General features: G+C 53.8%; 2 protein-coding genes across 2 annotated transcripts in view; both read left to right on the top strand.

The window, feature by feature from the left end:
• The window catches only part of DLL4 (delta like canonical Notch ligand 4), a 9,985-nt gene extending 5,167 nt beyond the window's left edge, over positions 1-4,818 (top strand). The window contains exons 7-11 of the mRNA XM_032175309.2: positions 287-456; positions 637-856; positions 1,969-2,671; positions 3,159-3,267; positions 3,758-4,818. Of these exons, the coding sequence (XP_032031200.1) occupies positions 287-456; positions 637-856; positions 1,969-2,671; positions 3,159-3,267; positions 3,758-3,763 (1,208 nt within the window). The 3' untranslated portion in view covers positions 3,764-4,818. The remainder of the gene's footprint in view (positions 1-286; positions 457-636; positions 857-1,968; positions 2,672-3,158; positions 3,268-3,757) is intronic.
• A 14,208-nt stretch (positions 4,819-19,026) lies between these two features.
• On the top strand, positions 19,027-22,430 carry CHAC1 (ChaC glutathione specific gamma-glutamylcyclotransferase 1). Its single transcript, XM_032175345.2, has 3 exons — positions 19,027-19,459; positions 19,875-19,910; positions 21,299-22,430. The coding sequence occupies exons 1-3, from the start codon at positions 19,229-19,231 to the stop codon at positions 21,698-21,700; spliced, it is 669 nt and encodes a 222-aa protein (XP_032031236.1). The 5' UTR covers positions 19,027-19,228; the 3' UTR covers positions 21,701-22,430.
• The last annotated feature ends 2,942 nt before the right edge of the window (positions 22,431-25,372 follow it).

Genomic DNA, 25,372 nt, shown 5'->3' with positions numbered 1-25,372 from the left:
GGCGTGAACCCGGGAGGCGGGGCTTGCAGTGAGCCGAGACTGCGCCACTGCACTCCAGCCTGGGCGACAGAGCAAAAAACTCCGTCTCAAAAAAAAAAAAAAAAAAAAAAAAGAAGAAAGAAAGAAAGATAGATTTTATTGGTGGGGGAGGAAGGATGTTTGGGCCTGGGAGACTTTGAGTTGAGGTGTCTTTGAGCCAAACATGAGGGCAAACATGGACTGCAAGGAGCCTGGAGGTGAATGCATTCCCTGGCCCTGCTCAGCTGCTTGGTTCCTGTTTCTGCAGATCTCAACTACTGCACCCACCACTCCCCATGCAAGAATGGGGCAACGTGCTCCAACAGTGGGCAGCGAAGCTACACCTGCACCTGTCGCCCAGGTTACACTGGTGTGGACTGTGAGCTGGAGCTCAGCAAGTGTGACAGCAACCCCTGTCGCAATGGAGGCAGCTGTAAGGTGAGGCCCAGACCAGCGTAGGAAGACAGAGGTATCAGGTGGTGTCTGGGCATCCCTAGCCTAGGCAGCTAGTGGATGTACAGCCATGGACAGGCATTGTGGGCAGGTGGAGCCCAGCCTTCAGTCACGCATCCCTGCCCCCCAGGGTCTGACTTTGGCCCTTTTATTGTCTCTCTCCAGGACCAGGAGGATGGCTACCACTGCCTGTGTCCTCCGGGATACTATGGCCTGCATTGTGAACACAGCACCTTGAGCTGCGCAGACTCCCCCTGCTTCAATGGGGGCTCCTGCCGGGAGCGCAACCAGGGGGCCAGCTATGCTTGTGAATGTCCCCCCAACTTCACCGGCTCCAACTGCGAGAAGAAAGTGGACAGGTGCACCAGCAACCCGTGTGCCAACGGTGCGTCCTGCTGCCCTGCTAACCTGGTGGACTGGCCCTGGGGCTGAGAGAGACTTCTGGTGAGGGAGGGTCAGGAGAGGAGCGAGGCATTGTCTGCCACTGTGGCCCCCCATCTGCTCTGGAGGGCGAAGAGCTTGCTTGATCAGCTGGGGGGCTGTGGAAGCGGAGCTGGTTAGTAGCACGCAGGCCTTAGGAGCAAGGGTGGTGTGCACCCTGCATAGCTTCCATTCCTATTCCCATGTCAGAACCCTGTCCTGGCTGGGGTGGCCTCTGACCCTCCCCAGGAAGTCCTAAGCTGGAGAGAGGGATGTTGGAGGCCTCGTGTTTCTCCTCAGAGGAGGCAGTGATTCAGTCAGAGCCCTGCTCCTGGAGGCCTCATCTTGCCCTGTGCCCAGGTAGAGCATGAGGTAGCATGAAGCGTCTTGAATGTTCGCACCTTTTGAGGCACAAAGCCTGTTGGTAATCCTTGTCTACCTGGCTCCCAGGTGACCCTCTGTGACGCAGGCAGGCAGGCAGCGCTCAGGAGCTGGAGAGGGGTGGGAAGGGCTGAGAGGGAGTCTGCTCTCTCACTGAGGACTCTGGCACTGCCGTTTCTTCATCACTGAATGGGAAACTATAATACCTGTCCTCTGTCCTTCATGTGGTTGTGAAGATGAAGTAAAACAATCATGATTGTACTTATCCGAGCATTAACGATATACCAAACATGGGCTCTTGCCTTCATGTACCTTCCTAGCTATCCCATGAAGGGGCTAGCATTCTACTCCAGTCTAACAAATGGGGAAACTGAGGCTTAGAGACACGGTTAAGCAGCAAGTGCCAGATCTCAGGACAGAGAGTGACAGCTGAGGTCCAAACTCAAGCCTATCAGTCTGATTCTACGTTAAAGTTCCGGAAGATTTTTTTTAGTCATTTTTATACATGAGCCCACTGAGGCCGAGAGAATCAGGGTGATGCTAAACTCCAGGTCTCCTGACTGTGCAGTTCTCTTTGTAATGGGCTCTGCACGTGGAGGTAGAAGGGCCCAAGCATGTTGCTGGAATGGGGCTCCCACACCCTGCCCCAGGGGGCTCCCAGGCCATCACTGACTTGTGTCTCGTGCGTCCTCACAGGGGGACAGTGCCTGAACCGAGGTCCAAGCCGCATGTGCCGCTGCCGTCCTGGATTCACGGGCACCTACTGTGAACGCCACGTCAGCGACTGTGCCCGTAACCCTTGCGCCCACGGTGGCACTTGCCATGACCTGGAGAATGGGCTCATGTGCACCTGCCCTGCCGGCTTCTCTGGCCGGCGCTGTGAGGTGCGGACATCCATCGATGCCTGTGCCTCGAGTCCCTGCTTCAACAGGGCCACCTGCTACACTGACCTCTCCACAGACACCTTCGTGTGCAACTGCCCTTATGGCTTTGTGGGCAGCCGCTGCGAGTTCCCCGTGGGCTTGCCGCCCAGCTTCCCCTGGGTGGCCGTCTCGCTGGGCGTGGGGCTGGCAGTGCTGCTGGTACTGCTGGGCATGGTGGCAGTGGCTGTGCGGCAGCTACGGCTTCGACGGCCAGACGACGGCAGCAGGGAGGCCATGAACAACTTGTCGGACTTCCAGAAGGACAACCTGATTCCTGCCGCCCAGCTTAAAAACACAAACCAGAAGAAGGAGCTGGAAGTGGACTGTGGCCTGGACAAGTCCAACTGTGGCAAACAGCAAAACCACACATTGGACTATAATCTGGCCCCAGGGCCCCTGGGGCGGGGGACCATGACAGGAAAGTTTCCCCACAGTGACAAGAGCTTAGGGGAGAAGGCGCCACTGCGGTTACACAGGTGAGTGGCACCCAGAAGCCCAGGGCCTGGCCACTGGCCCCGACCTGGTTCTGCCTGGGCTCCTCCTAGACCAGGTGGGAAGCAGCTAAGCAGCTGAGAGATTGTTACTGACAGGAAGATCCTGCAGTAGGATTTCTGTCAGGGGTCCTTTGTCCTTCCCTCCCATTCATTCATTTGTTCATTCACACATGTCAAGTGTCCCTAGGGTGTCTCTTGTGACTTCCGTCTTTCCACAGTGTGGCTTGCCTCTAGTGGCAGCACTGGCTTTTTGCAGGGCTCAGACCCTTCTGGTGAGGTTGGGAGGCCTGTGGCTCTCTTACGGACCTTTTCCTAAGTGCCCCCCCATAGCAGCCCAGCATTGGGCACGTCCAGCTCCTGTGTCTTCCCCAAGAACCACCCTGCAGGTGCCCTTTGGCTCTCCAGGGTCCTCCCTCCCCCTGAGCCTCTCCCCGTCCCTCCCTTACACGCCTGTCTTGTGTTCCCTCAGTGAAAAGCCAGAGTGTCGGATATCAGCGATATGCTCCCCCAGGGACTCCATGTACCAATCTGTGTGTTTGATATCAGAGGAGAGGAACGAATGTGTCATTGCCACGGAGGTGAGTGCTGGGCTCGCCTTCCCTTCTGCCTTTTGTGGGTGGGAAAGTGGCCTGGTCACTCTTGACCCATGGGCCATTCCTGAAGGGTAGATCGGAACCCTGCCTTGGCAGGCCAAGTTCAGTGGACTCTTGGGTCCCCGCTGGCCTCACTGCCACTAAGGGTGTGAAACAGGAACCATGGCGGCAAGCCTGGTCTGGTCCTTTCCTGCTGTATGGGCAGCCACGGCACTGCTTGCCAGCCTCTGATGGGTGAGGGGACCCCTCACCCCTTGTGCCCTTCCTGCCCCTTCCCACTGGCTTCCTCCGTTGACCTCATGAGCACAAGCTCCCAGGCCCCTGTGTGTGTTGGGCCGAAGCCTGGGGAGGACTGCCCTACCTGCCCTTAGCCTCTGCCTGCCCCATCGCCTTCTCCCAGGGAGGCCCAGGGAGGGCCTGGAGGGAGTGCGCGTGCCCAGGGTAACCTGTTTCCCTGCCTTCCGCTTGCTCCCAGGTATAAGGCAGGAGCCTACCTGGACATCCCTGCTCAGCCCCGTGGCTGGACCTTCCTTCTGCTTTGTTTACATTGCATCCTGGATGGGACGTTTTTCATATGCAACGTGCTGCTCTCAGGAGGAGGAGGGAATGGCAGGAACCGGACAGACTGTGAACTTGCCAAGAGATGCAATACCCTTCCACACCTTTGGGTGTCTGTCTGGCATCAGATTGGCAGCTGCACCAGCCAGGGGAACAGAAGAGAAGAGAGATGCCACTGGGAACTGCCCTGCCAGCAGTGGCCTTCAGGGGGCTCCTTCCGGGGCTCCGGCCTGTTTTCCAGAGACAGTGGCAGTAGCCCCATGGGGCCTGGAGCTGCTGTGACCTCCACTGGCATCCGTGTTTCCAAAAGTGCCTTTGGCCCAGGCTCCATGGCGACAGTTGAGCCCAAATCAGAAAGGAGAGAGGGGGCCAGTGAGGGCAGGGCCTCCTGTGGGCTGGAAAACCACTGGGTTCGTCTCTTGGCGGGGTTTGCCCTGGAGGTGAGGTGAGTGCTTGAGGGAGGGGAGTGCTTTCTGCCCCATGCCTCCCACTACCGTATGCAGGCCTGGCTCTCTGGTCTAAGCCCGTTGGGCAAGAATGTCCGTCTACCCGGCTTCCACCACCCTCTGGCCCTGGGCTCCTATAAGCAGACAGGCAGAGGGCCTGCCCCTCCCACCAGCCAAGGGTGCCAGGCCTAACTGGGGCACTCAGGGCAGTATGTTGGAAATTCCACTGAGGGGGAAATCAGGTGCTGCGGCCGCCTGGGCCCTTTCCTCCCTCAAGCCCATCTCCACGACCTCGAGCCTGGGCTGTGGTCCACTACTGCCCCAGACCACCTTCAAAGCTGGTCTTCAGAAATCAATAATATGAGTTTTTATTTTGTTTTTTTTTTTTTTTTTTTTGTAGTTTATTTTGGAGTCTAGTATTTCAATAATTTAAGAATCAGAAGCACTGACCTTTCTACATTTTATAACATTATTTTGTATATAATGTGTATTTATAATATGAAACAGATGTGTACAGGAGTTTATTACTTATTGGGTCCTGTCTTTGTGATGGCACCCCTGCCCTCTCACCCAAAAAATTCTAAACTCCCTTCTTCTACTGCTGCCATGTGCCCCGCCGGAACCCCTGGGACCTGTGCAGACATTTGGACTTGGCATGTCATACCCCAGGCCCTTGTCTTCTTCCATTCCTTGAGGAGCCGAGCCTCACCCATCTAGTCCCCAGCCTCAGCCAGCCTTCCTTGCCTGCTGACTTTGAGGTGGTACAGCGCCCCCTTCCCTCTTTATGCCCTCACCATTCCTGGGGCATGTTCCTCCTGACCTGAATCACTTCTTCCTTCCTCTCTTAAAGCCTGAAAAAGCTTACGGGGCTCCCTAGTTCTGCCTGTTTTTCTCATATTCAAAAGGATTCTCTTGGCTGGGCGCGGTGGCTCACGCCTGTAATCCCAGCACTTTGGGAGGCCGAGGCGGGCAGATCACGAGGTCAAGACATCGAGACCATTCCTGGCTAACAGGGTGAAACCCCGTCTCTACTAAAAATACAAAAAAATTAGCCTGGCGTGGTGGTGGGTGCCTGTAGTCCCAGCTACTCGGGAGGCTGAGGCAGGAGAATGGCATGAACCCAGGAGGCGGAGCTTGCAGTGAGCCAAGATCGAGCCACTGCACTCCAGCCTGGGCGACAGAGCGAGACTCCAACTCAAAAAAAAAAAAAAAAAAAAGCATTCTCTTGTCGGTGGATGGGATGGGGCCTCTGCACCCTGGTGACATCTGGGTCCTTCCTCCTGCTGTTGCAAGGTGCCTGGCTCTTTTCTTAGCCCCAGCAGGGTACAGGTCAGGAGACAGGGCAGGAGGGAGGTTTGCCTTGTTTTTCCTCTTTGTAGCAGACAAGAGCGCTGAGAGTCTGAGCACCTTATCTGCCCATGGCTGCTGGAATTTATCGAAGACTGCAAAGGCAGGGAGAAAGGGGAGGAGGAGGTAGCCTTCCTTGAGTCCAGGTTTCTCTTGCTGAGGCACTAATGAGGGGGTTTCCAGTCTCACTAGGAGTTTCATGCCTAGCTTCCTCTAAGGCACAGGATAGTCCCTAGGGTGCCACAGCCCTCTCTATAGCCGAAAATATGCTCCTTGGAGAGCAAATTATGAAAAAATGAGCCACTGACAAAAAGCTGAGCAGATGCTCCTAGCTCTCAGCCTGTCCACAGTAAAGCAAAATAGACCCACCAGATGCCCTGCTCCTAATGGAGTGCAAGGGTTTGGAGTGCTACTTACCCTCCCTTTTTTCCTCTCTCCTTGACACAGACACACCATGCCCACCCCAGACCTGGGTGCTTATGCCAGAGACACGGGGGCACACACACGCTCCACGCCTCACTCATCGCTCCCTGTTCCCTTCACTGTACACACAGGGTATCAAACAGGAAAGCATTCAGGGAACCGTTCCCACAGCCTGAGCCGGCAGCAGGGGGAAGAACAACACGACCTCACTCTTCCTGCCCAAAATGAAACAGGAAAGCAGCTCCCAGGCCCTAGGGGGGTACGGGAGGGGGGAACTGGGCTGGGACACGAAGGCAAGATGACGAGGCTCCCATGTGGGGGACAGGTAGGACACCCGCAGGCCTGCACGTCCACAACACCAGGCTGTGACGGGCTGCACAGGCTGCCAGACTCACAGAGAAGAGCCCCGGAGAGGAGTTGGCTGGCAAAGCTCACAGCTGCTCTGATGGGCTAGATAGGGAGCTGGAGAGCCCACCAAAAAAGCTGGCTTTCTGGGGAAAGTGGGGACCCGTGGGGAACTTGGTCTGGGCAGCTCCGACCTGCAGCTCATGCCAGGCTCCAGCTTTAACAACATGCCAGAAGCTGGGCAGGCACTTGGGGTGTAAACAGGCCACAGGGGAGGAAGCCCCTTCTCCCCAGGATTTCCTGAGAGTCCATCCCCTTCTGATAGGTAAGGCACCCAAGACCTTGCTGATCACTTGAGTGTCCTGGGGTACAGGAGATCTCCTAGGCTTGGCAGAAAGGAGGCCAGATAATGGTTCTGGACTCACTGTGAGGTGTCTTCCACAGGTTAGCAAATGCCCACCTTTAATTTGCATGGGTATTTCACCAGGGAATTCAGAGTTTAGTAGTTCCTTAACAGCCTGGAGCCAGTGCCCTGCCTGGAGAATCCATTTGACCCCACAATTTGACCCCACGGTGACCTGAGGACAGCTGCTTTTCCAGGGCCCCTCGGCTGGTAGAGTCAGGGAGGGGTTGGGCAGAAGGAGAAATGACTTTATTCTGCTTGCTCAGCCAGGGTTCCCTCTCCTGCCTCACGGCCAGGGTCAGCCTGGTCAGGAGGTAGGGAAAAAAGGACAGTGCTTCCCACCTCTCCCATCCCAGGCTAGAAAAGGCCGCCAGACTAAATCAAGGTGGTGTGGATGCTCCATCTCTTGACTGGGACCCACAGAGCTCTCCGCAGGTCCCCTCGCCGCAGGTCTCCCAGCCTCTCCCCCTGGATCCACAGGATCAGCGGCCCCAGCCCTCCGCCCCACGTGGTCTGCTGCATTCCGGGAAGGGGGTGGAAGTGATTCACTGGGGGAACTGTGACTGTCCCTTCCTCGGGTGGGGATGCGCCTGCGAGGTCCCAGCGGCCTCCCCTGGGCGGCTGCGCCCTCCCTCGCGCCCAGGGCGCCCCGAGCCCTGCGCGGCGGCGGAGGGGGCAGGTGCGCCTGCCCGCCCGGGTCAGCCCTCCACCTGCCGCCGCCGTGCCCCGCAGCTCCCGCGGCTCCCCGCCCCCCGCTCTCTTTGTTACAGCCCGACTTCCTGTTTGCGGCAGCCGACCCGGCTCACTTCCCGGGCCGGGAAGCCGCCGAAGGCCGCGAGCTTCTCGGAGGTTCCCCCGCCCGCTCGGCTCCGCCTCCTGCTTCCCCAATCTCGCCCGGGCCGCGGCCGCGGGAAGCGGAGCCGCGGGCGGGCTGGCGGGCTGGACTGCGCGGGCCCCGCCGCCCGGCACTAGAGGCGCTGCGCGGCCGTCGGGGCTGCGCGCGGGAGGGGCCGTCGACCCCGGGAGGCTCTCTGGGGCCGCCCTTCTCCGTCCCGGGCCGATGGGACGAAGGCGGCAGGGGGCGGCCAGACGCCCGAGCTCCCTCCGGGCTCCGAGCCCCTAAGCCGAACGGGCAAACTGGGGAGAACCCAGTGCGGGGCTTTCCCCCAGATATCCTCACAGTGTCCAGGGGAACAGGCCCTTTCCCCTGCCCCCGCCGTCGCAGCAGCCAGTCCCCCTCGCCACCCAACAGGCCTCCGGCCATCCTGGTCCAGAGACATCCTCAAGGGAAGGGAATGGCTTCGAGCAGGGCCGGACACCGGTCTGAGTTATGGGGCTGGAGCTCCCTTCCAGCGCCACCCCTCATTGCCGGGTGCTCTAGGACAAAGTCCACCTACTTCATTCCTTCAACACTGATTAGCATTGGAGGCAGGACTTGCTGTCTGCCCAGGGCCGCTAACTATCTAGCTGCTTATCCTTAACCTCTCTGCGGGTAATGCCTGTTAGGCATTGCTAGGGGGGTTGAAATGAGGATGTATGGAAGCGTTTGTGAGCAGTGTTGTAACCTCTGCTGGTGGGTTAATCCTCCTCACGCATCTCTAAGTGAGCCACTTTCTGGAGCTCCCACTGCCCCTGCCCACATCAGCGGGGTGGGACCTAGGGAGGTTGGGGTCTATTAGGATAGTCCCAGTGTTAGCAGCGGCCAGTCCGTGGGGGTCTGCAGCAACCTCGGTTCTTGCCTCCTCAGAAGAAAGAATTCCACCAAGGGGCATAAGGCAGAAGGAGAGACTGAGGCAAGTTTTAGAGCAGGAGTGAAAGTTTATTACAAAGTATTAGAGCAGAAACAAAAGGAAGTAAAGTACACTTGGAAGAAGGTCAAGTGGGCGACTTGAGAGATTCAAGGGCGCGTTTGACCTCTGACTTGGGGTTTTCTATGTTGGCGTGCTTCCGGAGCCTTGCATCCCTTCTCCCTGCTTCTTCCCTGAGGATGGGCGGTCCGCATGCCTGAGGCCTGCCAACTCTTGGGAGGGGTCGCGTGTGCAGTGTGCTTACTGGAGTTGTGCACATGCTCACCTGAGGCATTTTTCCCTCACTACTCGAGCATTGCTAGAGGAAGGTCAGATACCAGTTGAGCTCCGCCATTTTGCCTCCTAGTGTACTCGCTTGAGCCCACTTGCGCACCTCCTGAGATCTTATCGGGAAGCTGCTGATCAGTTTCCTGTATTCCTCTCTATTCAGAGACTGCCTTTCCCTGGTGCGGGCTGCAACAATTGTTATTTTAGAGGGACAGGGTAACAACCAACTGACCATCACCTGATGGTTGCCTGAGATTCCTGGTGGGGGTCGAGGGCCCTCTCCTGTGCTGCTCATGCCTGTCTACCTACTGTGACACCAGCAGTAGCCCTAGGACCAAGCAAGGCAGCTGAGATCACAGGTTTCCGTCACCATCACTTCCACATGCTCCTGCCTTCCAGGAGCATCACTAATCTAGGTCAACCTCCTCTGATATAGGCAGGGGTAGAAGGGAGGCCCTTGCTGTGGGAAGGGGCAGCAGGACCCCCAAGTCCTTAAGACTCACCTTCCCTTTGGAGATCTGCCACAAGTGACTTTTTGCCACCTTTCCCTGGCCTCTGGGGCATGGTACCCCTTAACACTCTGGTCAAGAGTGGGCTCAGCTTATTTTCTTCATCCCCAAAGTTTCTCTGACACCAGGACACGGCCCAAGAAGCCAAGTGAGTCTACAGCCAGACCCTCATGATGGTAACCAGCATCACAGGAATCCGGATTTAGCAACAGGTCGGCTCTGGCCCAGAAGCGCCCTGTGTCATGGCACACCCCCTGCAGGGCAGAGCCACAGCCCTGCCAGGCATGGCTAGCCTGTCTGTCTCTAGTGACCCCTCCTCCTGGTGAGGCTTGGGGTTTTGCACACCGACACTGGCCATTTGACTTGTTGAAGGATTGCTGTCCTTTTCCCACAGTGGCAGGTGTTGGGGCAAGGCTCATGGTACTAAGCCCAGTCTGTTCAGTTTCATTCCCCTACCAGCAACTCCCTTCCTCAGCGCTTCCTTTTCTGTCTCTCTGGTGGAAGAGATCTGAAAGGCCCTGGACATTCTCCATTCTATTACCAGTGGGCCCTGGGGAAGAAGGGATCCCAGCTGCTCTCATTCATTGAAAGGGCTTCACAGCCTTGGCTGCCTGTGGGCTGCGGAATCTACAGCACCACCCAGGCCCCTTGTGAGCACCCTGACTTCTCCACAATGCTGGTTTTCTGAGGCTTCTCTTCTAGAGCCAGGTCCCACCACACCACAGCATTTCCATGAGATCTCAGGCTCACCCCAACCCTGTGGATCTCCTCTCTTTACAGCCCTGTCACCCCAATGAAATGCTCCCCACTACAGCTTCTCCTCAGCCCTGCAATGGGTTGCTTCCCGTCCCCACAAATTGTACTTTTCTCTCTCCTTGGAATTGGGAGCACCACCACCAGTCCTCTGTTGGAACCCCAGCTTCTTTCCTTCCAGGTAGATGAGGACTGAGCTCTGGATAACTGGAACACTGGCCACCCCAGAGGTGCCTGGTCAGCTGGACCTCTCCACCTCCTTGGAGGCTAGAAAATGGGCAGGAAGCCAGGTTTTTCCGCCATCCCAGGCACCCTTTTGCTAGGATATGAGTGAATCTTTACAGTCCCTGCTTTCATGGACCAAGTGCCAAGCAGCCTTCCCCCCTTGGCCCTGGGTTTGGCTGGTACGCCCTGCAGAACAGCTGCCTGGGACTGTCTCTCCCTCTTCTGAGGTGGACTGTATGCAGGGATCCACTACTCCATCTGCCCCTCCTTTGGCCAGAATGTCGGTGGGACCTAGGTCCTCTTTGCACAAGACCTGAAGACCTGCAGACACACTTACCTCTCAGAGGTCCGTGGGAGGTATGGTTCCTCGTAGATGGTGGATTATTTACTAATTTATTTATTTTAGCACCTTCACCCCATGCATACACAGAAGATCTCTCTTGGCTCGAGCAACTGTTTGTTCTGTCAATAGGATGTTTGTTCTGCTAATAGTGTGCTTGGGTAAGACCATTACCCATTCTGTCTTTTAGAAACATGCCTTGGCTGGGCACGATGGCCCACACCTATAATCCCAGCACTTTGGGAGGCCAAGGCAGGTGGATCGCTTGAGCCCAGGAGTTCAAGACCAGCCTGGGCAACATGGGGAGACCCCGTCTCTACAAAAATACAAAACAATTAGCCGGGTGTTGTGGGATGCACCTGTAGTCCCAGCTAATCGGTAGGCTGAGGTGAGAGGATTGCTTGAGCCTGGCAGGCGGAGGCTGCAGTGAGCTGAGATTGTGCCATTGCACTCCAGCCTGGGTGACAGAGCTAGATCCTGTCTCAAAAACAAACAAAAACAATTAGCTGGGCATAGTGGTGCATACCTGCAAGTCTCAGCCACTTGGGAGGCTGAAGTGGGAGGGTCGCTTCAACCCAGGAGGTCAAGGCTGCAGTAAGCCATGATCGTGCCACTACACTCCTGCGTGGGGGACAGAGTGAGACCCTGGGTCAAACAAACAAAAAAACACAGCCGGGTGCAGTGGCTCACACCTGTAATCCCATCGCTTTGGGAGGCCAAGGTGGACAGATCGCTTGAGCTCAGGAGTTTGAGACCAGCCTGGGAAACATGACAAAACCCAGTCTCTAACAACAACAACAATAAAAATTAGCTGGATAGTGGCACGTGCCTGTAGTCCCAGCTACTCAGGAGGCTGAGATGGGAGAATCACTTGAGCCCAGGAGGTCGAGGCTGCAGTGAGCCGAGATTGAGACACTTCACTTGCCTGGATGACACAGCAAGACCCTGTCTCAAAACACCCCACATTTCTTTGGCACCCTACTTGCCAGAACAATCTGTGAATTGCATGGCGAGGATGGAGAGTGAGATAGCTGGAGATTTCCTCTACTGATCCTAAAATGCTTACCTAGATCACTCCCTCCTGACCCACTTTGTTCTTCTGAGCTATTTCAGAATGAGAGGTTCACTTATGGCTCTGCCCTGGATGAAACGGAAAGTGAAATTGTCTGAAGTAAAGAAGTCAACATTTTTTGAGTGTTCCTATGTGACAGGCACTGCCTACGGTATTATTTCTTTCAATCCTTTTCAGACCCTGCAAGGTCAATGCTATTACTTATTCCCTCTTTACAGTTGAGAAAACCAAGAACTAAAGACACCATCCATGCCTAGGGTCACTCAGCTGGCACATGGTGGAGCCGAGCTCAAATCTGAGCAAGCTGAACTTAGAGGCAACGTCTGGGAAGGCTTTTCTTTTCTTCTTCTTTTTTTTTATGATCACAGAGAGACCACATTTTTTAAATTGACGACTGAATCTCTACGTACATACAGTTTTGCGCAAATTATAAGTGGCTCAACAATTATATTAATGATGCAAACTCATGAACGTTTACATAAAACTGCTGCTTTAGGTTTTGGTGCATTTTTTTTTCTCTGGTTTTTTTTTTTTTTTTTTGAGATTGAGTCTCGCTCTGTCACCCAGGCTGGAGTGCAATGGCATGATCTTGGCTCACTGCAACCTCCGCCTCCCAGGTTCAAGTGATTCTCCTGCCTCAGCCTCCTGAGTAGCTAGCTGGGACTACAGGCATGTGCATCCAGGCCCAGCTAATTTTTGTGTTTTTAGTAGTGATGGGATTTCAACATCTTGGCCAGGCTGGTCTCGAACTCCTGACCTCAGGTGATCTGCCTGCCTTCGCCTCCCAAAGTGCTGAGATGACAGGTGTGAGCCACCATACCCGACGGTTTCAGTGCATTTTTGTGCCAGCTACTTTAATAGGTAAAACAAAAATAATGGAACTCAGCTACTTGAATCCATGAGAACCAGCTTTCAAAAAAAGCATGCAGAAAGTGTATGCATAGTAGGGTTTTAAGAAAAGATCCCCCATGTTCTCTTTCACAGTTAGGACCACATTCCAAAAGCATAATTCTAGGTTGCTACAATGTCTTCTCTGCTACAAACCATTGTTTCAAAGGTTAAAGAAACAAGAAAGTAACTCACATAAAAGGGTTTTAAAATATTTTTCCTATTCAAAATAAAATAAAAATATATGATCTCCATAAAATTTTATTTATATGTGTATATATACACATGTATATGTGTGTGTGTGTATATAGATATACACACGTATATGTATATATTATTTATTTATTTATTTTGAGATGGAGTCTCACTCTGTTGCCCAGGCTGGAGTATAGTAGAGTGATCTCAGCTCATTGCAACCTCTGCCACCATGCCTGGCTAATTTTTGTTTTTTGTATTTTTTAGTAGAGACAGGGTTTCACCATGTTGGCCAGGTTGGTCTCAAACTCCTGGCTTCAAGTGATCCACCCAGAGTGCTGGGATGACAGGCGTGAGCCACCGTTCCCAGCTGATCTCCATAAAATTATAAAGAAATTATATCAAAATGTTGACCAGACAAGCCAGACCATTTGCCTTCACTGATTGCTTTGGAGGGCAGAGCACAGGTGTCATCTACAAGGAAGGGGAGGTGGGGGTAGAGTCCCTGCTCTCCCTGAGCCTGTGGAGTGGGGGCGGACAGGAGCCCTTTGGCTTCCCTGGGGTTTTGCTTCCTTGTGTACAGAATTGAGAGAGGTGGGCTAGATGGCTTTTAAGAGACCCCTCAACTAAAAGTCAGCTTGAGATCCCATCTTTGAGCAGACATATAGGGTGGCAAAAGAAATGGATTAAAAAACAGATGGATGAAGTCTTTCTCACCTTTTCACACCATCATTCAGAACTATTCTGTACTATAGTTCAAGGAAATCTTTGCCCGGTACTATTAAGGGGTACGCAGTAAGGCATCTGACAATGAAATTTTTGATAAAAAAGAAAAAACAACAACAAAAAGAAAGTTTTGATAAAAACGTAAACAGGCTATGTTAAGTTTGGGTGGAAAAACAACGCACCACCATGTTACTACCAGCAGTCAGGACGTCCTGTCCCTGAATTGTAGGAGTCCCCCATCTGGTTGGGAGAAATGCCGAGGGAGATGCATGTTCAGGCCATCCAACAGAGACCCAATGAGTGCACACCGCTCAGGACATGGAGAAACAGGGGCCCAGGAAGACAACTTTAATGAAACTGGTTCTAAAACAAAGGATGCAAGAGAGTTAAATGGTCCAAAGAGAGTGATGGCTTCTCATTTTCTGTCCCTTACAGAGACTACAAATATCATTTCTTCTGGAATCTAACACATTTCCAAAATTCATCACTTATCTTTTTCTCACAAGGCAGGCACACATTAAGCATGTAACAATCATATGATTTATTTGTGAGCCCCAGGGCTTCCAGGAGCTTTCCCAGAGCTTATGGTCAGAGGCATCCTGAGGTGTCAAATAGTAAAGCTTTCTCCACGGCCACACGTTCCTTTGATGTTTGGGTTATTGAACACAAACTCACTGGATAATTTGTCTTCAGCATGGTCTATTTCTGTTCCTAAAAGTGTTAGTTGTGCTTTCTTTTCGATGAACACTCTGACTCCATCTTGAATAACTTCTTCATTGAAATCTCCTTTGTCTTCGTTTATTCTAGACTATAAGAAAGGTCATTACAGGCCCTGGTTCAGACACCAACTCTTACACCTAATGCTCAGGCTTATCTTGAAGAAGTTATTTTATCTTGTTTACTGCTGAAGGTGTCAGGCTGTGGGTGGCCCTCGTGGGCTGCAGCTTCCTCTTGCTCACAGTCCGGACAAAGGAAGCCGACCTCTTTGTTGTCTGGGTGCCCAGGTGCTTCAGGCTGGAGCTCGGCCGCCTCAGCCTCTTTCTTTGGACACAGCAGGCCCATTGATGCCACAAGCTCCGGCACACGGTGCACTTAGGCCTCTGGGAAGGTTTTTCATCCTTCAGAAATCAGCAGCTTTATAAGGCAACGTCATCCTTTAGCGTATGAATTAGCATCATTCCCTAGCTCCTAAAACAGCCTTCCCCTGTTTCAGATAAACATGCTGACCAGGAGGTGATGCCAAACCCTGGTAAGAGAAGAGAGAAGGAACAGACCCTCAGGAGATGAGAGGTAGCCACCCGGAGGGGAACAATAAGGAAACGTTAATTTGGGAAAGATCTAAAAAAGGAAACCACCAAGTGTACATCATGTGCGATTCTGCAAGGTGGAGGTGATGCCTGGGCCCATCGCCTCCCACGAACTGGCACCTCTGTGGGCATGACATTGGCGGCCCCCTCCTGCAGGGCGTTAGAAGGAAAGACAGGAAGGGTTTGCAGTTGAAGTTACAGAGAGGAACCAGCTAAGTGAGTGGTTTGCTGCCTGGGAGTGTCCTGCTGGGAGGAAAAGGGACAGATGCTGGCAAGAATAAGCAAGGAATGGGAACAGGCAAGACGTGTTCCCAGGAAGGCGTTGCAGATTCCCTGGGTCAGCTTCTGTGGAGATTCCTATTTTGAGGGTCGAGGTTGAACTTGTGTTATGCGGGACACGGGATATAGCCCTGGCCTTTTCCAAGCAACAGCCTCACTTATTCTACCTATATTTGTGGAGGATCTTCCACATACCTGGCTTGTGTTGGTTCTTTCGGGCCTTCAACGATGAACCACGCTCTGGGGAAGCGCTCAGGTGAGTGAGAGGCAGGACGCAAATGATTCCCAGCAAGGAGGCTCTGGAGCTGGCCCAGCTCCTTCAGACCCAGGCTCCACTACTTTCTGCTACTTCACCAACAGGATTTACCTAGCCTTCCTGCGTGCTCATCTGTGAAATGATACTTGCCTCACAAAGTAGTGAAGAAATGTGTAATTAGAATGGATGATGTAAAGGCATTTAGCAAATTGCCTGGCACATGGTATGCACGTAATAAATGAGCGTTTCTGTTGTAAGCACGAGTTGGAAGGGACAGATAAGTAAACTGCAGTGGCGTCAAGTGTTGTGGGAGCATAGAGGAGGGAGTGTCTGACTCTGCCAGGAGCAAGATCAGGTTATTGAGGACATTGCCAAAAGAGTTATGAAACACTGGGACTTCGGTCAGGGTGGGAGGAGGTCTGAGAACGGGCATCATGAAAGTGTTCCCTAAATGTTTCAGGTATGCTATCCATCCCTCTCCCACCAGAAAACCACCAATGACTCTTTAAAAGTAACTTTTTTTTAGAGAGGATCTTGCTCTGTTGCCCAGGTTAGAGAGCAGTGGCACAATCATGGCTCACTGCAGCCTCGACCTCCTGGGCTCAAGCAACCCTCCTGCCTCAGTCTCCTGAGTAGCTGGGACTACAGGTGCATGTTGCTAAGCCCGGCTAATTTTTAAAAATTTTTTTGTAGAGATGAGGTTTCATTATGTTTCCCAGGCTGGTCTCAAACTCCTGAGCTCAAGTGATCCTCCTGCTTGGCCTCCCAAAGTGCTGAGATTACAGGTGTGAACCACCACGCCCAGCAAAAATTAACTTATTATTATTTAAAAATTACTTATCATAAAACTTGGAAAATAGAGGAAAGAATTGCTCACAATCCCAACACACTAGTATTTGCTGCCTCCCTATCTTTATTGTTACTGTTTTTAAGTTTTAATCATAGTACATGTGAAAATTTATATTTTGCATTTTTGCCTTAATATGCAATCATACACATTTTTACTACTTTTGTTTGTTTGTTTTGTTTGTTTGTTTCCCGAGACAAAGTCTTGCTCTGTTGCCCAGGCTGGACTGCAGTGGTGCGATCTTGGCTCACTGCAACCTCTGCCTCCTGGGTTGAAGCAATTCATCTGCCTCAGCATCCCGAGTAACTGGGATTTCAGGCACCCGCCACCATGCCCGGCTAATTTTTTTTGTATTTTTAGTAGGGACGGGGTTTCACCATGTTGCCCGGGCTGGTCTCGAACTCCTGAGCTCAGGCAGTCTGCCCACCTTGGCCTCCCATAGTGCTAAGATTACAGGCGTGAGCCACTGCACCCGGCCCAACAGACGTAATTGTTTCTAATGTCTGCACAAATTTAATGAACTATATATTTATGTTAACTAATTATCTATTGCTGGGTATTTAGATTGTTTTCTTTGTGTTTGTGTGTGTGTGTGTGCATTTTTCCATCATGTGAATGGTAAATTGACATAATTTCCTTAAACATTTAGCTAATTTTGGATATTTAAGTAGTTTTTCTTCTTTTGTTTTTGCCATAATATGTAATGGTCGGGCGTGGTGGCTCACGCCTGTAATCTCAGCACTTTGGGAGGCTGAGGTGGGTGGATCACCAAGTCAGGAGTTTGAGATCAGCCTGGCCAATATGGCGAAACCCCGTGTCTACTAAAAATACAAAAATTATCCGGGCGTGGTGGCAGGTGCCTGTAGTCTCAGCTACTTGGGAGGCTGAGGCCGGAGAATCGCTTGAACCTGGGAGGCGGAGGTTGCAGTGAGTCGAGATTGTACCACTGCACTCCAGCCTGGGCAACAGAGAGAGACTCCGCCTCAAAAAAAAAAAAAAAAGTAACAATGCATTGAAAATCTTCAGGCATATGGCTTTTCTCGTATTTTTAATAATTTCCTGAAGGAGTATTGGGTCAAAGGGCAGGGATATTTTATGATTCTTGATTTGTATCACCAAGCTGCTTTCTCAAAGGGTTGTTTGTGCCAATTCAGATACTTCAGCAATGTGTGGATACCAGTTTCCCACTTCCCGGACTACAACCCACAGCTGGTGAGCGGAGAACAGGACATTCTTCTAAGAAGCTACGAGCAAAGGAGGTGCTCACATGAACTAAAGGGGACAGGATAGAAGAGAAGAGGGAGAGTGAATGTGGGAAATGGAGAGAAAGCGAAAAAGAAAGGAATAACCAGAAAGGACCATTTGCCAGTATTTTTTTTTTTTTTCCTGATTGGAAAAGGAATTCATGCTCCTTGTAAAAATCCAGACTTTTTCACTATTGTTTAAGTTTGATACTGAAAGTCCTCCTCTGGTGCCAGCTTCTGCTAACCGTTTAGGTATATTCTTCCAGATTATTTCTTACACGAATACTTTTTATTTTTAAAGAAATAGCTTTGCACTATACACACTGTTGTGCAACTTTCCCACTTATATCTGCGACACGTTCGGAATGAATATGTGAAGTGTGCAGATCACGTTTACTTTAAATATTTAATTAGAATCGAATGAGAAGCCATGTTGCACATTTCCCCTGCCAGCCATCTCCTGGCCAGTTTGGAGAGAAGGCCTTCAGCTGCCTCTGTTTCCCTTTTACAGTCAGCGACATCCCCTGAGGGCAGTCACTTGTTGCGTAGGGGGTCAACCCCAGGCGGCCTGTGGACTCAGCTGGGAGGCCAGAAGCCGAGGGAGACCAGTTAGCTGGCCATGGTCTCGTGGGGGCCTCACTGGGCCCTCCTTGCCCGCTGCTCCAGGAACCTTGTGCCTATGGATTAATCATTGCTGCAAAATCTTACGTCCAGGAAGAACTAAACCCATCGCCTTGGGGGCAAGACGAGCCTGGGTTTTGCATCTTTATAGCCTTTCTCCGCAGGTGCAGCCACCACCTCCAAAGTGACTGCCGGTCGGTCCAAGCGCTCTAACAGGCTCTTCCCCGAGCCTACCTGGGCTCGAGGGGTCCCACACCTGGTCCGGGGCGTAGCCCTCATGTGAGGCCTGCAAGCTCCGGGCGCCTGGCCTACCTAACTCAGCCCCGCAGTCTCTGCAGATCCCCCTGCAGCCCCCATGGCCCAGTTTCTCCAGTTGCTCACACTGGCCAACGGCGTGAGGCACTTGAGCGGAATGCGGACGGCGCCTCCGACAGCTTTCCCGCAGTGCATGATCTCAGGAGGGGCCCCAGAGACGGAAGTTTACGACACCCAGAGCGCTCCTTCTGGACGTGCCCTGGACTCGACTTGGGACTGAGTCTGTGCCGCCTAGGCTGGCAGGGACTCGGCCAGGTGCACGAGCGGCAAGGCTGGGCAGACACCGCCTGGGACTCGCTCGCCGTACCTCCAAGGGGTCCAGGCCATGAGGGGGCGGCTGGGGAGACGCCTGGTGCCCGCCCTGTGCCCGGCGGGTGCCCCCTGCCCGCCGCCTGACGCAATCCGAGGCGCCCTTGCTGCATGCCGGCGCTGGAGAAACCTCCCCTGCCGTTGCATCACTCCTGCCAGGTTTGCCACAGAGGTGGAGCTGAACCAATCAGCGGGCGCGCTGGGCCCGGGGCGCGGTTAAGTGAGAAGCAGAATCCGAAGTTGATTGGCCAAAAGGGGATTTGCCCCACCCCAATCACCGCGGCAGCCGGCCGCGGTGGGCGTGGTCTCCCGGCAAGAGGGTTTAAAGGGCGCCTCCACGGGGGGCGCTCAGCTGGAGCGACCGAGCGGTGCCAGGTCAGGTGTGTGCGTCCGTCGGTCCTTCCGTGCCCACGCCGGAGACCAGCCCCGGAGGCCGCCTGGGCCTATCCCTGTGCCCGGCACCATGAAGCAGGAGTCTGCAGCCCCGAACACCCCGCCCGCCTCGCAGTCCCCTACGCCGTCCGCTCAGTTCCCCCGAAACGACGGCGACCCTCAAGCACTGTGGATTTTCGGGTACGGCTCCCTGGTGTGGAGGCCCGACTTCGCCTACAGCGACAGCCGTGTGGGCTTCGTGCGCGGCTACAGCCGCCGTTTCTGGCAGGGAGATACCTTCCATCGGGGCAGCGACAAGATGGTGAGCATCCAACCGTGCCCAGGGGAGAGAGGGGGTTGGGGGCGGGATACTGGGCGCCAGTGCCCTGGAATGTCAGGGGCTCTCTGGGCCAATAGAAAGAAATGTGTAAACCTGTGTCTGGGGTTTGTGGCATATTTAAATGTATGTGCCCAGTGCATCACTGTGATGGCTGGAGTCTGTGAACCTGTGGATCCCTGGGTTGATCACCAGCTGGGACCACTGACATCTGTCAGTGTTTCTGGATGTTTCTCCTACATCTGTGCATCGCTCCCCCACCTTCCCCTGCATGAATAGGACTCAGCATGCAGAGCGGGGCACTTGGAGGCCCGGGTCAGCGGGATTGATAAAGGTTTCCTTGCTGATGGCAGAGCTGATTTCTAACTTGTCTATTTCAAAATCTTTCTTCTCTCCCTAGCCTGGCCGTGTGGTGACGCTCCTTGAAGATCATGAGGTAAGTGCCTGAATCAGGAAGGGGACCCTGGCCCAGTGTGAAGGGGGACCGGCAGATAGAGCTCATAGGCTCTTGGCTGCAGGCTAGCTCTGTCTGATGCTTCTCTGGCAGAGTAGAAACGTGTTCTAGCTCAGTGCTTCTCACCAAATCACATGAGGATCTTGTTAAAATGCAGATCTTAGTTCAGTAGCATGACAGTGGGTCCTGAGACACAGCATTCCTAACAAGCTTACAGGTGATGCCACCACATCCTGGACCACACTTTGGGGAGGAATCCTGTTCTCCCTGGTACTAGACCACTTTTTCAACTGTTTTGTCGTTGTTGCTTTGTTTTGTTTTGTTTTGTTTGTTTGTTTTTGAGACAGAGTCTCGCTCTGTTGCCCAGGCTGGAGTGCAGTGATGCAATCTTGGCTCACTGCAACCTCTGCCTTCCAGGTTCAAGCGATTCTCCCACCTCAGCCTCCCGAGTAGCTGGGATTACAAGCATGCGCCACCACACTCAGCTAATTTTTGTGTTTTTTTTTAAATTATTTTATTTTTTTTTATTTTTTGAGACGGAGTCTCGCTCTGTCACCCAGGCTGGAGTGCAGTGGCGCGATCTCGGCTCACTGCAAGCTCCGCCTCCTGGGTTCCGCCATTCTCCTGCCTCAGCCTCTCCAAGTAGCTGGGACTACAGGCGCCCGCCACCACGCCTGGCTAATTTTTTGTATTTTTAGTAGAGACGGGGTTTCACCGTGGTCTCGATCTCCTGACCTCGTGATCCGCCCGCCTCGGCCTCCCAAAGTGTAATTTTTGTATTTTTAGTAGAGACAGAGTTTCACCATATTGGCCAGGCTGTTCTGGAACTCCTGACCTCAAGTGATCTGCCCGCCCTCAGCCTCCCAAAGTGCTAGGATTACAGGCGTGAGCTACTGCACCTGGCCTCAACTATTCTTTTTTTTTTTTTTTTTTTTTTTTTAAGAAGGAGTCTTGCCCTTGTCACCCAGGCTAAAGTCACTGCAACCTCCACCTCCTGGGTTCAAACGATTCTACTGCCTCACCCTCCCGAGTAGCTGGGATTACAGGCATATGCCACCATGCCTGGCTAATTTTTGTATTTTTAGTAGAGGCAGGGTTTCACCTTGTTGGCCAGGCTGGTCTCAAACACCTGACCTGAAGTGATCCACCTGCCTTGGCCTCCCAAAGTGTTGAGCCACCACACCTGGCCTTTCAACTGTTGTTAACAAAGAGAGAACAAGGGCTTGAGGTACTGCCACCAGGTGGCTCATCAGCCGACCACAGCCTCCCTTAATAGAGCACAGTCCTGGGTGGGGGTGGCATATTAGGATAGGAGAGGGAGCAGCAAGGAGCTGTCATGACTGACCCCGGGTGTCCCTATTTCTTCCCAGGGCTGCACTTGGGGCGTGGCATACCAAGTGCAAGGGGAGCAGGTAAGTGAGGCCCTGAAGTACCTGAATGTGCGAGAGGCAGTGCTTGGAGGCTACGATACCAAGGAGGTCACCTTCTATCCCCAAGATGCTCCTGACCAACCACTGAAGGCATTGGCCTATGTGGCCACCCCACAGAACCCTGGTTACCTGGGCCCTGCACCTGAAGAGGCCATTGCCACGCAGATCCTGGCCTGCCGGGGCTTCTCTGGCCACAACCTTGAATACTTGCTGCGTCTGGCAGACTTCATGCAGCTCTGTGGGCCTCAGGCGCAGGACGAGCACCTGGCGGCCATCGTGGACGCTGTGGGCACCATGTTGCCCTGCTTCTGCCCCACCGAGCAGGCTCTGGCGCTGGTGTGAGGGGCTGAGCCCCTGCAGGGAGTGCTCATGTGGACATCAGTGCCAGACACCCACTCCAGTGCACAAGACAGACTTGCGACTGCTTGAGCCCACTGAGCAGACATGGTGGGTGGCTGGAGGCTTCTCTTTCTCAGCCCCTGCCTGTCTGCCAGCCTTCAGCTCTCCTGCTTGACACTGACTTACTACTTGAAACTTTATTTATTGCACCATGTTGGTGTGGTGGGCAGGCGGAGGGCCTGCCCTGGACACGGGGGCCCTGCTGAGCAGTGGCCCCATCCTGGAACTTGATCAGATTCCCCCCAGTGCTGCTGCTAACCCCACACCACCCAGGCCTCCACCTCCCCAGGGAGTCTCCAAGAGCCTCCATCCTCTGCTTCCGCAGCCCAGCCATCCATAGCCCTGGGAATTCCACCTGCCAAGGATCCCAGCAGGCTGGATGAGGGATAGTAGGGCATGAGGAGAAGGAGCCCTGTAAGGACTGAGGCCCCGGCCAGCCCTTCTCCTCCACCAGTTCCCCAGAGCAGAGCTGGAGCTGATGCCTGGACACAGCTGCTGAGCCTGGCCTGGGCCTCTTACCCACTTGGTTGTTTCCTTGTCCCTCTGTCTGTCTATCTACTTGTCTGTCTGGGCCACTCCTGCCTGTGTGTTGGTCTATTCCTGGGAAGCTCATCACTACGGGCCCTGGCAACCTTCCCAGTCTGTCCCATACTGTTATCCATAAAACTGTCTCTTTATCTGTGCTGTGCTGGAATGTGGTTCTTTCTCAGATGGGGGTTTGGGGCAGGCGAGGTGGTGATGCCCTGGAAGGCTCCTAAGAGGGGAAAATGCTCCCTCTTCCTCTCCTTCCCTCTCTCCCAGGCAGGGGCAGCTGGGCAGGCAGAATTAGCAGGTGACATCACTCTCATGGGTACAGTTCATGCCTTACGCATGCAAATAGTGCCCCCTGAGTTGTGCAGAATTCAGCTCATGCTCTACTTGGCAGCCCTGTGAGCAGTGTCCTTGCCACCAACCTGGACTCTGTCTCATCTTGCCCAGCTGCCCCAAGAAGGCTGGCAGGCTTGGAGCTCAGACCAGCTCTTCCTCCAGCTGCAGGGCCAGCGGCTGCCTCTTCCTAACAGCTAGGCCAGAACCCTGGTGTCCTGCTAAAGGAGCATGTAGGTTAGGGTAGGGTGATGACAACTTTTAAGGCAAGGCTGATGGCAGGGACCTGTAGCCTGGAGGACCTGGTGTCCCTTTTACTTTCAGAGTCTGAGTGCTCACTGTTGCCTCCGGGGGTGTGGTGTTGTCTGTGCCTTCCCCATTACCATCATCTGCCCCGGTTCACCCACACTGGAATGCGGGCCCCAAGTTTACCTCCTGCCTGTCCCCATATGTTCTTCTTGTCTAGCCCTTGGGGACAGATCACAGCTCCAGGATCTCAGCCTGGGCCTGAGCTCCTCATCAGGAGTGGCCTCTTAGTGCTACTCAACCCCTGGACTTGCAGAATGGGGCAGAGCCAAAATGACAGGCTTTAGCAGCAGAAGAGCTTGAGGCCAAGGGCTGGGTGTGGTGGCTCATGCCTGTAGTTCCAGTAATTTGGGAGGCCAAGGGCTGGGTGTGGTGGCACATGCCTGTAATCCCAGTACTTTGGGAGGCCAAGGTGGGAGAATCACTTGAGCCCAGGAATTGGAGACCAGCCTGGACAACACAGTGAGACCCCATCTCTATAAAAAATACAAAGGAAATTTTTTTTAAAAAGTGCCTTGAGAGTCCAACCCAGCCTCCTCCTCATTGCCCAGTCACTTCGGAAAAAGCTTTCAGCCCTCTGGGCACGAGTTCACTGTGAGGGGACGATGCCGTGGGATGATGTATGGGGCAGGCTGGGTGGTATGTTTTGCTGCTGTTCTTGTGGCTGGTGTCCTGGATTGGTCTGGGTGTCTCTGGCAGGGTCAACTCCGATCGAGTTGGGCAGCCGTTGTGGCTGGGGAGGGTGCCATGCCTGGGCCGTGTGCTCATGTCTTGGCGGCCTTGTGTCTTGGCCATTGATGGGAAGAGTGTGGAGTCCAGCCAGGTTCTTCTGGGAGCCTGGTGAGGGCAACACAAAAGGAGGAGGCAGCAGGTGGCAGGGAGCCCTGGGCAGCTGCCTCCTACGTTTCCTGGGCCTCTTGCCAGACAGCCAGAGCAGAGCCCTGCTCCATCCTGGGAGCTGATGGTGGGGAGGGCTGCTTGCCAGCTGCACGTAGGGGGCTCGCATCCATCAAGCCATTCAATCAGCAAGTATTTCCTTAAGCTCCCACTGTGTGCCATGCACCATTCCAGGCACTGGGGATACAGCGGTAAAGAACTCCTCCTCCTCAAGGAACTTGGAGTCTAGAAACGGATGGTGACCATTCAGCGTGGAATGGGAGGAGAAGGGGGCCTTGAGCACCCAGAAAGGGCTTCTGACTTGAGCAGGGCAGTCAGGGAGGGCCTTCTTGGCTTTCTCGGAGAGGGAACCTGAGAAGGGGCCTCTGAGGGACAGAGAGTAAGGGAACAGCACATGCCTGAGAGGAGGCAAACTCAGACCAGCTGGAACAGAGCAGCCCGGACAGGAGACACGAGCCAGACAGGTGGCAGAACTGCTGGCCTGGTGAATTGTGCTGTGCCGTGCTGCGGGGTGGCATTCCTCCTGGGTCAATGGGGGCCTCTGGTGGATTCTGAGCAGGGCAGAGATGTGCTTAAGAGAGAACATTGGCTGAAGTCAGATTGGAGGAGAGAGGCCAGAGAGAGCTGAAGGGTGCCCAAGCCGAGGTGTGCCAGTGGGAATGGAGAGTGGAGGGATTGCAGAATTGTTTAGGGGTGAGGTTGACAGCATTTGGTGGCTGGTTTGGTGAGCAGAGTGAAAGGAGGGTAGAGACAGTAGGGCTGGGGCTCCTGGGACAGTGGCAGATCTGGAAAGAGTCGGGGGGAGATAGCCTTGCGTTTAAGTTAGGGGTGCCTGTGCGGGGAGGAGTGACTTCCACGGGGGTGTTCAGGGCAGCTGGATATGTTGGTGTGGGAGTCAGGAGAGAAAGCTGGGCTGGAGTTAGAGACTTGGGAACCATACATGTGGAGACAGGGCTTAAAGCCCTGGTAGGGGAGGAGAGGAGAATAGGGCCGGGCCAGGCCCTGAGGACCCCGTCCGCGGTGGTCTGAGCAAAGCAAGAAGAGGTGTCGGGAACAAGCGCTGGAGAGGTAGGCGGAGAACGAGGAGAGGGCAGGGTGAGGAGAGCCAGGGTGGAAGGTGTCTCCAGGAGGTGCACAACATGGTCATGTTGCCAAGATGGCCAAGATGTCAAGAGAAACGAGGACGGAAGAGTGTCCACTGGATGAAATGCCAGGGAGGTCCCTTGTGGCTTCAGTGAGAGCAATTTCAGGAACAGTATGGGAAGCCACAAGGCAGGGCTGAGGAGCCAGTGGGAGGGGAAGCAGCTTTCAGGAAACATGGTTGCTAAGAAGAGAGAGAAACAGGGATAACTGAGGGCACAGGAGGGTCTCAGGACCCCTTCACAAATGAAAAATTGTAGAGGACCCCAAGAGCTTTTGTTTATGTCGGATATAGTTATTAACATTTACTGTAATAGTGTGGTGGCTCACGCCTGTAATCCCAGCACTTTGGGAGGCCAAAGGCGGGCAGATCGCTTGAGGTCAGGAGTTCAAGATCAGCCTGGACAA

The sequence above is a fragment of the Hylobates moloch genome, unplaced genomic scaffold (genome assembly GCF_009828535.3).
Source record: "Hylobates moloch isolate HMO894 unplaced genomic scaffold, HMol_V3 SCAFFOLD_14, whole genome shotgun sequence".
In the NCBI taxonomy this organism is placed as follows: Eukaryota; Metazoa; Chordata; class Mammalia; order Primates; family Hylobatidae; genus Hylobates; species Hylobates moloch.
The sequence above is the reverse complement of the archived record's forward strand: the minus strand, read 5'-3'. Positions and strand labels throughout refer to the sequence as shown.

Excerpts from the sequence above, each read along its gene's own strand:
- CHAC1 (XM_032175345.2), top strand. The coding sequence starts at position 19,229 with ATGAAGCAGGAGTCTGCAGCCCCGAACACCCCGCCCGCCTCGCAGTCC. Across the intron at positions 19,460-19,874 it reads ATCGGGGCAGCGACAAGATG|CCTGGCCGTGTGGTGACGCT; the intron begins GTGAGCATCCAA and ends TTCTCTCCCTAG. Across the intron at positions 19,911-21,298 it reads CGCTCCTTGAAGATCATGAG|GGCTGCACTTGGGGCGTGGC; the intron begins GTAAGTGCCTGA and ends ATTTCTTCCCAG.